This window comes from Carcharhinus amblyrhynchos, chromosome 6, assembly GCF_965287045.1.
Source record: "Carcharhinus amblyrhynchos chromosome 6, sCarAmb.v2.hapA, whole genome shotgun sequence".
Taxonomy (NCBI): Eukaryota; Metazoa; Chordata; class Chondrichthyes; order Carcharhiniformes; family Carcharhinidae; genus Carcharhinus; species Carcharhinus amblyrhynchos.
Genome location: NC_137329.1, coordinates 108,500,685 through 108,511,899, shown reverse-complemented (window position 1 = coordinate 108,511,899; position 11,215 = coordinate 108,500,685). Strand labels below are relative to the sequence as shown.

General features: G+C 42.8%; 1 protein-coding gene across 4 annotated transcripts in view; it reads left to right on the top strand.

The window, feature by feature from the left end:
• Positions 1 to 949: 949 nt before the first annotated feature.
• LOC145344204 (transient receptor potential cation channel subfamily A member 1-like) overlaps positions 950 to 11,215 on the top strand; it is a 71,410-nt gene continuing 61,144 nt past the window's right edge. For all 4 annotated transcript variants that reach the window (XM_080191168.1, XM_080191166.1, XM_080191169.1 and 1 more), the window contains exons 1-4: positions 950 to 1,020; positions 1,127 to 1,216; positions 3,543 to 3,669; positions 9,761 to 9,899. In XM_080191168.1, the coding sequence (XP_080047294.1) occupies positions 967 to 1,020; positions 1,127 to 1,216; positions 3,543 to 3,669; positions 9,761 to 9,899 (410 nt within the window). In that variant the 5' untranslated portion in view covers positions 950 to 966. The remainder of the gene's footprint in view (positions 1,021 to 1,126; positions 1,217 to 3,542; positions 3,670 to 9,760; positions 9,900 to 11,215) is intronic.

Sequence of the window (11,215 nt, the reverse complement as noted above, 5' to 3'; positions counted from 1 at the left end):
CAGTTTTATTTAAAGCAAAGTTGATCTCAAGTCAATGTTAAACTGTTGTAAGGTTTATTTTTGAATATTCTTGATTATACCATCATATTAGTTGATGCCAAACACTCGTCTGTTTTAAGGCCACTCAAACATAGTTTGAATATGTTTATAATTTTTATTTTTGTGTGGCCTGACATGCAGGAGACCCACAGACAAAATACCTGGCTGCTGTCAGTCCCATTCTGTTTCACTCCTATTCAATGCTGCTAAACTCTCCTCATCTTCAAAGCTTTTAGATCTTGCTCCACCTGAATGTTCTGAAACACTGTTCAATATTGTGAATTTCTGGCCCAAAGTTTCACCAGTCCCTCCTTCAGAATATGACTTTTTATCAAATTTGTCACAATCCATTAAAGTTCATTCCTGATTTTCTATCCTTAATACAGATGGCGTCAGCAAGCCAAACAATCCTTGTGAAAGATTTAAGTGACTTGGTAGATAGTCATGCCTGGTGCTGTCTGGTAAATTCTTTCATGCCTGGCACATTTATCGTGGAAGCGCTGCCAAAAGACAGGTCAGACTCTTCATGATAACTTATTTATTTATTAGTGTCACAAGTAGGCTTACATTAACACTGCAATGAACCTACTGTGAAAATACCCAAGTCGCCACTCTCGGGCGCTTGTTCGGGCACACTGAGGGAGAATTTAGCATGGCCAATGCATCTAACCAGCATGTCTTTCAATCTGTGAGGGGAAACTGGAGCACCAGAAGAAAACCCATGCAGGCACAGTGAGAACATGCACTCCACACAGTGACCCAAGCTGGGAATCAAACTCGGATCCCTAGTGCTGTTAGGCAGCAGCGCTAACCACTGTGCGACAATGCCACCCTAGTATAGCATGACTTATTTTTTTCTCCATTCATTTTTTATCCTTCAAATGTGATTAATTTCATAGATGGACTACAAATCTTGCACTAAAAACAATGGAAGAACTTATTTCTGCCTCAACCTCTTTTACATCACAAGATCTGCTTGAGGTAACAACATGAAAATTGCATAGGGACCAAAAAGCAAGAAAAATTACCTTTGTATTGCTGTCATTTAACGTTTTTAAAATTAATTTTCATTTATTTTTCTTTGAAGGCAGATACTAAGGCTCTGTGTGCCTATATGTGTTTTATCTTTATATGCGGCTACAAGTTCAAACAATCCAGAGCAGTTACAAACTGCATTGTGAGTAGAATCGTAGAAATTACAAACAGCGAGAAGCCATTGTACCATTGCATTTGTCTGGGTTTCATTGAAGGGCTATCTATTCTATGCTCATTTTCTTGCCTTTTCATTGTGAATTTTTATACTTTGCCTTTTCAGATACTTATTCACTTTCCTTTTAAATTTTATTCTCTCCATCAGTATATTTCTTCCAATGACCATTAGTCGGAGAACAGTCACTGCTAATTCTCATAGTCAACTACTGATAAAACTGAAACTGTGCCCCATGTAACCTGTGGAAACTTATCCTGACAAAATCTCTCATAATTTTGAAAGCATATATTCGATCAGCCCTGACTTCTGCTGTTCCAGTGGAAAATCTCCAATATTTCGAGGTTCTCTAATCCTTCAGTGCTCAAATTAATTTTCAATGCACTCTCTCCATGGTTCTGATATTCTGCTGATAATGTGTTCAGAAATGCACACAATGCTCTAAATGTATCCTAATAAATAGCTGTAAAAATTCAAGTCCTTTGCTTGCAGTTACATTCAGTGCCTGTATATATCAAAATCCCATTTGCCTTTCCAGTGATCTTTTCTGCCTCTATTCCAGCTCTAAATGTGCTGACACCCCTCCAACTCTCTGTCACTCTGATGCATGACGCAAAATTTTGACACTTGTTCAAACCCATTAGTTGAGTTCAATTGAATGGAAGCAGTGAACTGGGGTCCTGATGAAGCTCACCAGTCAAGGCCTGACAACCTTTAGCTAACCTTAACACCAAGGGTGCTGGTTGAAAGACTCCTGGATACAGAGAGAGAAATGGTAGCAGTGCCAAGATTGCTGGACTCAGGCCATTGAGCCACTTTGATTTTCTAAGGCCAGTAGTGACACTCCAATTCCTCTTGAATCCAGAAAAAAAGCTTTGAAAACAATATTGTCGCCGTTTTTTGAGCATCGTCCAGAGTACTACTTTAAGGACTGTGGTTTGGTCATTTAAGACCTGGCAGAATTTATGTGATGTAAGCATTGTGTTCCGACAACCACCATGGAACACCAATTAGAAAGCAACTTTGCCTCTTTCTCAGGCAAGCTAGCTGCCTGCTTATTTACAGACTGCATTCATTATGGCATTGGATGAGCCTCGACCTTCAGGGGTCACTCCTAACTATTCATTTCTCAGATGCAAAATAGAGGCAGTGAATTAAATATCTCCCACTATGAATCTTATACTAGGAATTTACTCCAGGGCTCTGCAGTAACTTTGGCAGAAATCCTGGATAGACACACAAACAGAATATTTAATGCTCCAGTTAGGAGACTTCCAATTCTTTCTTCCAATCCAGCTCAGGGAATTCTTTGCTTTTCTTTGGAAAAATGTCCTTTCTAACAACCCTGTAACATACATAAGTAAAAAAAAAGAAACATTCAAACAAAACATAATAAATAATGCTTATATTTGTAATGTCAATTATTATGTTGCAATATTTGAAATCAAAACATAGAATCCCTACAGTGCAGGGGTAGGCCATTCAGCCCATTGTTTAAGTATTTATTGTCACAAGTAGGTTTATATTAACACTGAAATGAAATTACTGTGAAATTCCCTAGTTGTCACACTCCAGCACCTGTTCAGCTACACTGAGGGAGAATTTAACATGGCTAATCCACCTAACCAGCACACCTTTCGGGCTATGGGAGGAAACCGGAGCACCCAGACGAAACCCATGCAGACAAGGAGGAAACATGCAGATTCCCAAACTGGGAATCAAACCTGCAACCTTGGCACTGTGAGGTAGCAGTGCTAACCACTGTGCCACCATGCCGGCCCAATGAGCCTGCACCGACAACATTCCCACCCAGACCCCATCACTGCACCCCATGTATTTACCCTGTTAATCCCCTGACACCAAGAGACAATTTAGCATGGCCAATCCACCTAACCTGCACATCTTTGGACTTTATTTCACTTAATGCAGTGACTGTTTTACTGTAGAAAAATGCAACACCCATTCTTTACTAAGAAGCCAGTGGGTGAATTTTGTTCACCTTTGAATATAATGCTGTTAGATTTTTAACATTAGGTAGGGCTATGATAACTGGCACAAGGGATTGTCACATCCAAAAGAACAGCAGTTATTCAGCACTGCAGAAGTGTTTCAGCCTAAATTGTACAATCAGTTGTTGAATGGACGCTTGACCCCACATCCTTTCACCAGACACAAAGTTACTTTCAGTTAAGTTAAATTGATGGTGGGAAACTTGAGTGCAAACAGTCGATCTAAAAACTTGATGTGGTGCGTTTGGTGAGCTGTTTGGGAATAAACATTTCTTTCTTTGTGTCAGAGAGAGCTGTATCTTTTAATGAATAAGTTAGAGTCACAACTGAAAACCTTCGCTGTCAATGACCTGGAGTCAGATCAGTCTATTCAAAAGGACAAGTTACAGAAGAAGCTAGAGGAAACAAAAAATGGTAAATGGACTGATTGTTTACATTACAAAAGTACAAACTGTTCACCTTGTGTATGACCTATTTGCCTATCAATTTTAATATCTGTTCCTTTTAGACATTTATTTTAACTTTCAATAATGCAAGAGAGGTGAATTTTATTCAAAGGATTTCGAATTGTCAAACAGAAATGTAGGGATCTGCATGTCATTTAGTTTGTTTGTTAAAATGTTTTAAATTGTATGGCTCTTGAGCATTTTGCTAGCTGACCACTTACAAGATTCTGTGCCAATGGGACCCATTCCAACATGTGCAATTTACAGATTACAGTCCATGAAATGAAGCATGGATAAATAAGATGTAATTTATCTTGCTTATGCTGCGTAGGTCCAATAATACTTGCCTTTCCTGATATTTTCATTCAATTTGTCCATTTGCGGGCTGTCACGCCTACATTTGTTGACTATGAGTTTCCAGGGGATATCTTCTATTGTTTGTCGCAATTTTGATGAAATATCTGTTGAAACCCTGGAGGAATGTTGTCAACAGCTTTATGCTATTTTGCCAGATTTTCCATAGTCTCCTGCCAATGTTACGTGGGATGATTAGAAAAATACCTACCTAAATTGAAATATATGCAAGCTTGTTGCTCCTATATGATTGAATGCTGCTCCATTACTTCTCAGCTCCCAAAATATATCTCCAACATGAGTGATGTTGTTCTCTACATTCCAATCCACTTGAACCCTGTGAAAATTGGATCCATTGTCCAACGCAAATACTTTTTTTCTCCCAACTCCTATTTGCAACCTCTTCTCATCCCCACTTGCTATAACTTTCCCCTTTGAACCACGGTCGCAATCTCCCAAATCCTTTGACTTCTCCAAGTCAATGAACCATCACCAATGTGTTCAGAACCCAAGGAGACGATCTTACCAAAAGCCCTGAACGAGAATGAAAATGGGAGGGTTTCACATCTACTTTTTTTGGCGAGGCCACAAGTCCATTCTTACACCATGCTGTGCAAAAAATAATGCACAATCTGTTTCCTACCTGTCGGGGAGGCTATTTCTGGCTGATAGCCAGAAAGCCGGCAGCTCATAGTAGAGGGTGTGGCAGGCCTAGCAGAAACCACCCCCCTCCCCCACCACCAGCTTGGCCTGGTCAATCACCGGTTGCAGAGTGTACAGCTTTCCTCTCCACCTGGCCGATCCTTGTTGCAGAATGCACAGGTTCCCCACCACCCATGACCCCTTAGGCTCCACTCCCATCCAGGACCCACCCCTCCCCTCCCCTTAGGCCACCTTCAGGCCTCGTCACCTTGGCTCTGCCCAGTGCCCAGTGGCCCAGTGTGCCAGGGCTGACAGTGCCAGTGTGTCTAGTGGGCAGTGCTAGGATGCCCACTAGACACACTGTGTCTAGGCTGGCACTGCCCAAGGGGCGTGGCCCACCTTCCTCTGATTTCCTGGGAGGCCTCAATGGCCTCCGGTACCACCATCAAGGCCATCACGACAGGTGTTTCCCCCTGTTGATGGGGACCATACATGCTCCTCGCCAGTGAGGGCCTCCACCAACAAGGCTGCTTAGGCAAGTAATCCTGGACAATTCTGTCCCAGAATCACTAATATTTAAATCCATTGATCTAATTATTGAGATCTGTCTCGCACCCTTCCTAGGCATGAGGCTGATCTCACCAGAAATTGTGTGTGGTAAGATTGTGAGAGGCAAGAAAACAGATGCAAATCCAGTTTTTTGCCTCTTGCATGATCTTACTGGCTCACCCTGCCCGTCGACCAGCGGAATGAGATTGACCAACCACCCCCCCCCCCCCCGACACCCCCCCCCCGCCCTGCCCAGGACTCCCCTAACGGAAAGCCCAAGTCCAACTATCTTCTTCATTAGTGATTGAAGAATCCAGCAGCAATCTGCTTCTCTCAGGCTCCTGTTTTCATTGCCCCTTGAAACAATCTCTCAGAGCCAACAATGTCAAGCCCTCTTTAGAGCCTTCTGTTTCAATGCTTATTCTTCTAAACATCCAGGTTCTAGGCCCAAGTGACTCAGCCTCATCACAGGACAACTTTGTCATCCCAAGAACCAATCTAGTGAAAATTTGATGTATCGCCTCCAATGCAAGTACATCTGTCCTTTAAATAAGCATAGACTCCAGCTGTGGCCCTCCCAAAGCCCTTCTAAAAAGGCTTCCTTATTCCAAGCCCCTTTCAGTATAAGACAAGTGAAGGCAATGTATAAAAAATAGGTTTGGTTTGAATAGTTTTGCTGAGTTGTATAATTGTGACAACACCTGTTCATCAGGATGGAGATTTCCCTTCACTAAAATGCATCTTGCACAGAAATTTCCCAGGAGTTAAAATAAAGCACTAGCACACAGACTATTGTAACACTACATTCTGCACTCTCTCTATGAATGATATAGCGGACAAGAAACAATACTTTTCACTATATGTGACAGTAATAAGCAAGTGGATTACAAAAAGCTCGATCTGCAGGTGGCTGTGCTGGAGAGAAACAAGTTGGGAGGAAAGAATGGGCCTAAAATGGGCAGCACGGCAGCACAGTGGTTAGCACTGCTGCTTCACAGCTCTAGGGACCTGGGTTCGATTCCCGGCGCGAGTCACTGTCTGTGTGAAGTTTGCACATTCTCCTCGTGTCAGCCCTTCAACAAAATATTATTTGATGTGGATTTTCCAATCCCACCCACAACAGGTTTAATTGTGGGTTGTGGGATGCATGGACAATGCAGCTGAAAAATCCATTTTTAGCCAGCATGAAATGATGGTGGGAACATATTCTCCTGCCTGTCATGGCAAATCATCATTTACCCAGTGACTGCTGTGAAGCCGTCTTGCGTCCCTTTATGGGAGGCAATGAAGGTTCCATGGGAACCTCCAGACGTCTAGACTGCAATGGGTCTATGAGGGATCACCTTATCACAGTAACTCTTACACATGGCTGCACAAATGGAGCCCTTGTCACAGAGGCCATGCTCCCTGTGCTATTCAGTGAGGTGAGTATGAGAAGTTGAGGATTCAGTTACACTGGCAGTGCAGATGAGGCCACTTCCAGCATTGCAGGGCAGCCTTCTGGTGGAGGCTGTTGGCACTGACCACCTGGTGCCTTTCTGCCATGTAGGGTTGGTCACACAGCTCACCTCCACTTTCCAGCCTCAGAGTTGAGGACACCCGTTTTGGCCTCCACTGTGTTGAGTGGCACTTTGAGGGAAGCATTGGTGAATTTGGAGGTCAAAGCTCCCTGGATTGGTAGGCCATCTCCTCCTTCAATAGTGGAACATGACAAAGAAGTTAATGTCCAGGTGCCTTTTAAGTACAATGTCTGTATGTGATAGCAGGGCACACATCACACCCTTTGTACAATATGTTGGGAAACCCTCTGCTGCATAATTATTTAGACTAGCATTGTGCGATTCAGCACAAATTCACATTGGTCTCCATTTTTAAAAATTATTTTGTGGGACATGGGTGTCGCTGGCTGGCAAGCATTTATTGCCCATCCCTAGTTGCCCTTGGAGAGCAGTTGAGAGTCGGCTACATTGCTGTGACTCTGGAGTTTTATATAGGTCAGACCAAGTAAGGACAGCAGATTTCCTTCCCTAAAGGACATTAGTGAACCAGATGGGTTTTTCTGACAATCAACAATGGTTTCATAGTCATCAATAAATTCTTAATTCCAGATATGTTCTTACTGAATTCAAACTCCACCATCTGCCGTGACAGGATTCGAACCTGGGTTTTTAGAACATTAGCTGAATTTCTGGATTAATAGTCTAGTGATAATACCACTAGGGCGTTGCCCCCCATGGTGGGAAACACTCCCGATTCTTGCCCCTGCCACAGGACCTAAGCCTGGAATGGAAAATTCTGCCCTTTGTATTCCTGAAAACTGCCTCCTCTTCCTGTTGCCACCTACAAGATTTCCTTTCCAATACTTCCACATACAGATAAACCCCTCCTCAACCACCTTCCACACCCACAACTGCCAACCCTTATGGCTCCACATCCCAACATTACCCCTTGCTATAGCCACAGTGTTCTGCTTCCAGTGTATCACTCCCACTACTTCTCATCCTTGAACAGCTTCCCACATTTGGGTAAGGTAACAGAGTGGTTATCACTCAACTTGTTATCCAGAGACCATGATCTAGAGATCTGAGTTCAAATATGGCCAAGTTAAAGAACTTAATTTCAGTTAAGCTAGCCTGGAATAAAAAAATTAGTACCCAGTAATGATGACCTTGAAACTAATGGTTTCTTGCAAAAACCCATCTGTTTCACTAATATCCTTTGGGGAAAGAAACTTGCCATATTTCTGCAGTCTTATAGCCTCGGGGACCTCAGGGTCCTTGTGCATGAGTCGCAAAAACCCAGCCTGCAGGTGCAGCAGGTGGTCAGGAAGGCTAATGGGATGCTGGCCTTCATAGCGAGGGGGATTGAATATAAAAGTAGGGAGGTCTTGCTGCAACTGTACAGGGCACTGGTGAGGCCGCAGCTGGAGTACTGTGTGCAGTTTTGGTCGCCGCACTTACGCAAGGATATTTTGGCCTTGGAGGGAGTGCAGAGGAGGTTTACTAGGCTGATACTGGAGTTGAGGGGGTTGAACTATGAGGAGAGGCTGAATAAACTAGGCTTGTACTCGGTAGAGTTTAGAAGAATGAGGGGAGATCTCATTGAGACATATAAGATGATGAATGGGATGGATAGGATACAGGTGGAGAGGCTCTTCCCGCTCAGAAAGGACAGTAGGACTAAACGGCACAGCCTCAAGATAAAGGGGGTGCGGTTTAGAACAGAGTTGAGGAGGAACTTCTTCACTCAAAGGGTGGTGAATCTCTGGAATTCTCTGCCCGTTGAAGTGGTGGAGACTGCCTCGCTAAATATATTTAAGATGCGGGTTAATAGGTTTTTGATAGGCAAGGGGATTAAGGGTTATGGGGAGAGGGCGGGAATGTGGAACTGAGACACGACAGATCAGCCATGATCTTATTGAATGGCGGGGCAGGCTCGAGGTGCTGGATGGCCTACTCCTGCTCCTATTTCTTATGTTAAGTAGTTGACTCTTAATTGTCTCTAAAATGGCCTTACCCTGTTATGTCCTAGATGGTTCGTGTTCAACAATACACGTTTGTTCACCCATGATGCCAACATGCCGCGAATGAAAAAACACAAATCTCCCGGACTTAAGGAGATCCTTTGCGATTTGTCCAGATCCCAATAGTTATTGAATCCTTACAGTGCCGAAAGAGGGTTTTTGGCCCAGTGAGTTTGCACCTACTCTCTGACAGAGCATCCCAGCCAAGACATATTCCCATAACCCTACACATCTTTGAACACTAAGGAACAATTTAGCCAGTGCACCTAACTTGCATATCTTTGTTCTGTGGGAGTAAACCCACACATACACAGGGTGACCATGCAAACTCCACACAGGTAGTCACCCAAAGCTGGAATTGAACCTGACCCCCTGGCACTGTAAGGCTGTAGTGCTAACCACTGAACCACCAGTGAATTTCCAGCCAGCTACTGGATTTTCACAGTAACTTCATTGCAGTGTTAATGTAAGCCTACTTGTGACACTAATAAATAAACTTTAAACCCCGTCGCCCATAATGATCTGCTTTCCCACCAATCCCACTCAATGTAAATAGATACCACAATCAATGACCACTCTCACATGAAGTTACTGTCTCTCCCATTACAGCTATCCATCTACTACCTATTTACAACCTGGAACATCCTCCTCAACCACTTTGAGAGCCTGTTGTCCAGAATGCAGCAAGTTCTGTAAACAACTGTAAAATAATTATTAAGGGCCAATTGATTTACATTGATCTGTCCTCAAGTTATTCAAAACTTTAAACGAGTTTTCTACAACTATATTTGTTTAGAGACTCCCTTAAAATTACTACCAGATTTTAAGGTGCAGTGGGAGACAAAATCTTCTGGTGTTTTCCTGCATTTACCTGAGCCATTAAAAAATATGTTGCATAGTATGTGTAATAGAATAACATACCTACTGACTTCTGGAAGCAATGGCACAGAAAACCTGGTGTAATATTGAAAATTAACCATTTGTATTGCAGAGCTGAGATGGCTTAATGCTGCATATGATGTGCGTTTCTGTCAGAATTGGACTGAACTTGCTTACAAGGTACAAAAACAGACAAAGGAGACTATTTCTCAGAAATTGAGAGAGCGGTTTGAGACAGTTATGGTGCCAAGGTAATGAACTGCAACCAGTATTTTATTAATTCTTCCACAATTAATGTGCTTTACTGATCTTTGATTACTTGCAGATGCATTCATTCATTCACACCCTGCAATTTGTTTACTATATGATGTTTACTGTCCGCAAAGTGGTAATTCTGTGACTTACTCCATATTGTGGATGAGTATGTCCTCAAAATGATTACGCAGATTGTATTTATACAAAAACAACCTCTGATGCAGCAGCAGGTGGTTTTACAGGCTGAAGTCGGCCTACTGTTTTGTTCAGTATCACGCTGCCTACCTTAAAGTTTATTTATTAGTATCACAGGTAGGCTTACATTAACATTGTAATGAAATTACTATGAAAATCTCCTAGTCACCATGCTCCAGCACCTGTCCAGGTACACTGAGGGAGAAGTTAGCGCAGCCAAAGCACCCAACCAGCATGTCTTTCGGACTGTGGGAGGAAACCGATGCAGACACAAGAAGACCATGCAAACTCCACACAGACAGTGACCCAAGCCAGGAATCAAACCTGGGTCCCTCGTGCTGTGAGGCAGCAGTGCTCACCACTGTGCCACCATGCCTGCCTGGTAGCCTAGGTGACTTACAGCACAATTGTCAATCCATTCCTTCACAGACACATTCTGCCCCATCATCTTGATGTTTCCCCTTCTGAAGTGACAGCTCTTCCAGTTGAGTATGGACAAAATTTCCAATGGTAAAGAAGGGATAACCAGCCATGGTTATCGAAGGAAATAAAGGAGAGTATTAAATTAAAAGCTGATGCATACAGAGTGGCTAAAAATAGTGGGGAATTAGAAGATTGGGAAAGATTTAAAAAACAACAAAGAATGACTAAGAAAGCGATAAAGAAAGGAAAGATAGAGTATGAAGCTAAACTAGCTCTAAATATAAAAAATGATCGTAAAAGTTTTTACAAATATATAAAGAAGAAGAGACTGGCTAGAGTGAATGTTGGACCCTTGGAGGATGAGAGGGGGGATTTAGCGGTGAGTAATGAGGAAATGGCTGAGGCTTTAAATAAGTTTTTTGTGTCGGTCTTCACGGAGGAGGACACAAATAGCTTACTGAATATTAAAGATAGAGGGATGGTAGGAGATGAGGTCCTTAATGCAATTACTGTCACTAGAGAGGTAGTGCTTGGTAGACGAATGGGACTGATGGTAGACAAGGTCCTGGGACCGGAAGGAATGCATCCCAGGGTTCTGAAAGAAATGGCAGAAGTAATAGCGGATGCCTTAGTAATTATTTATCAAAATTCGCTGGATTCTGGGGAAGTGCCGGAGGATTGGAAAATGGGTAAT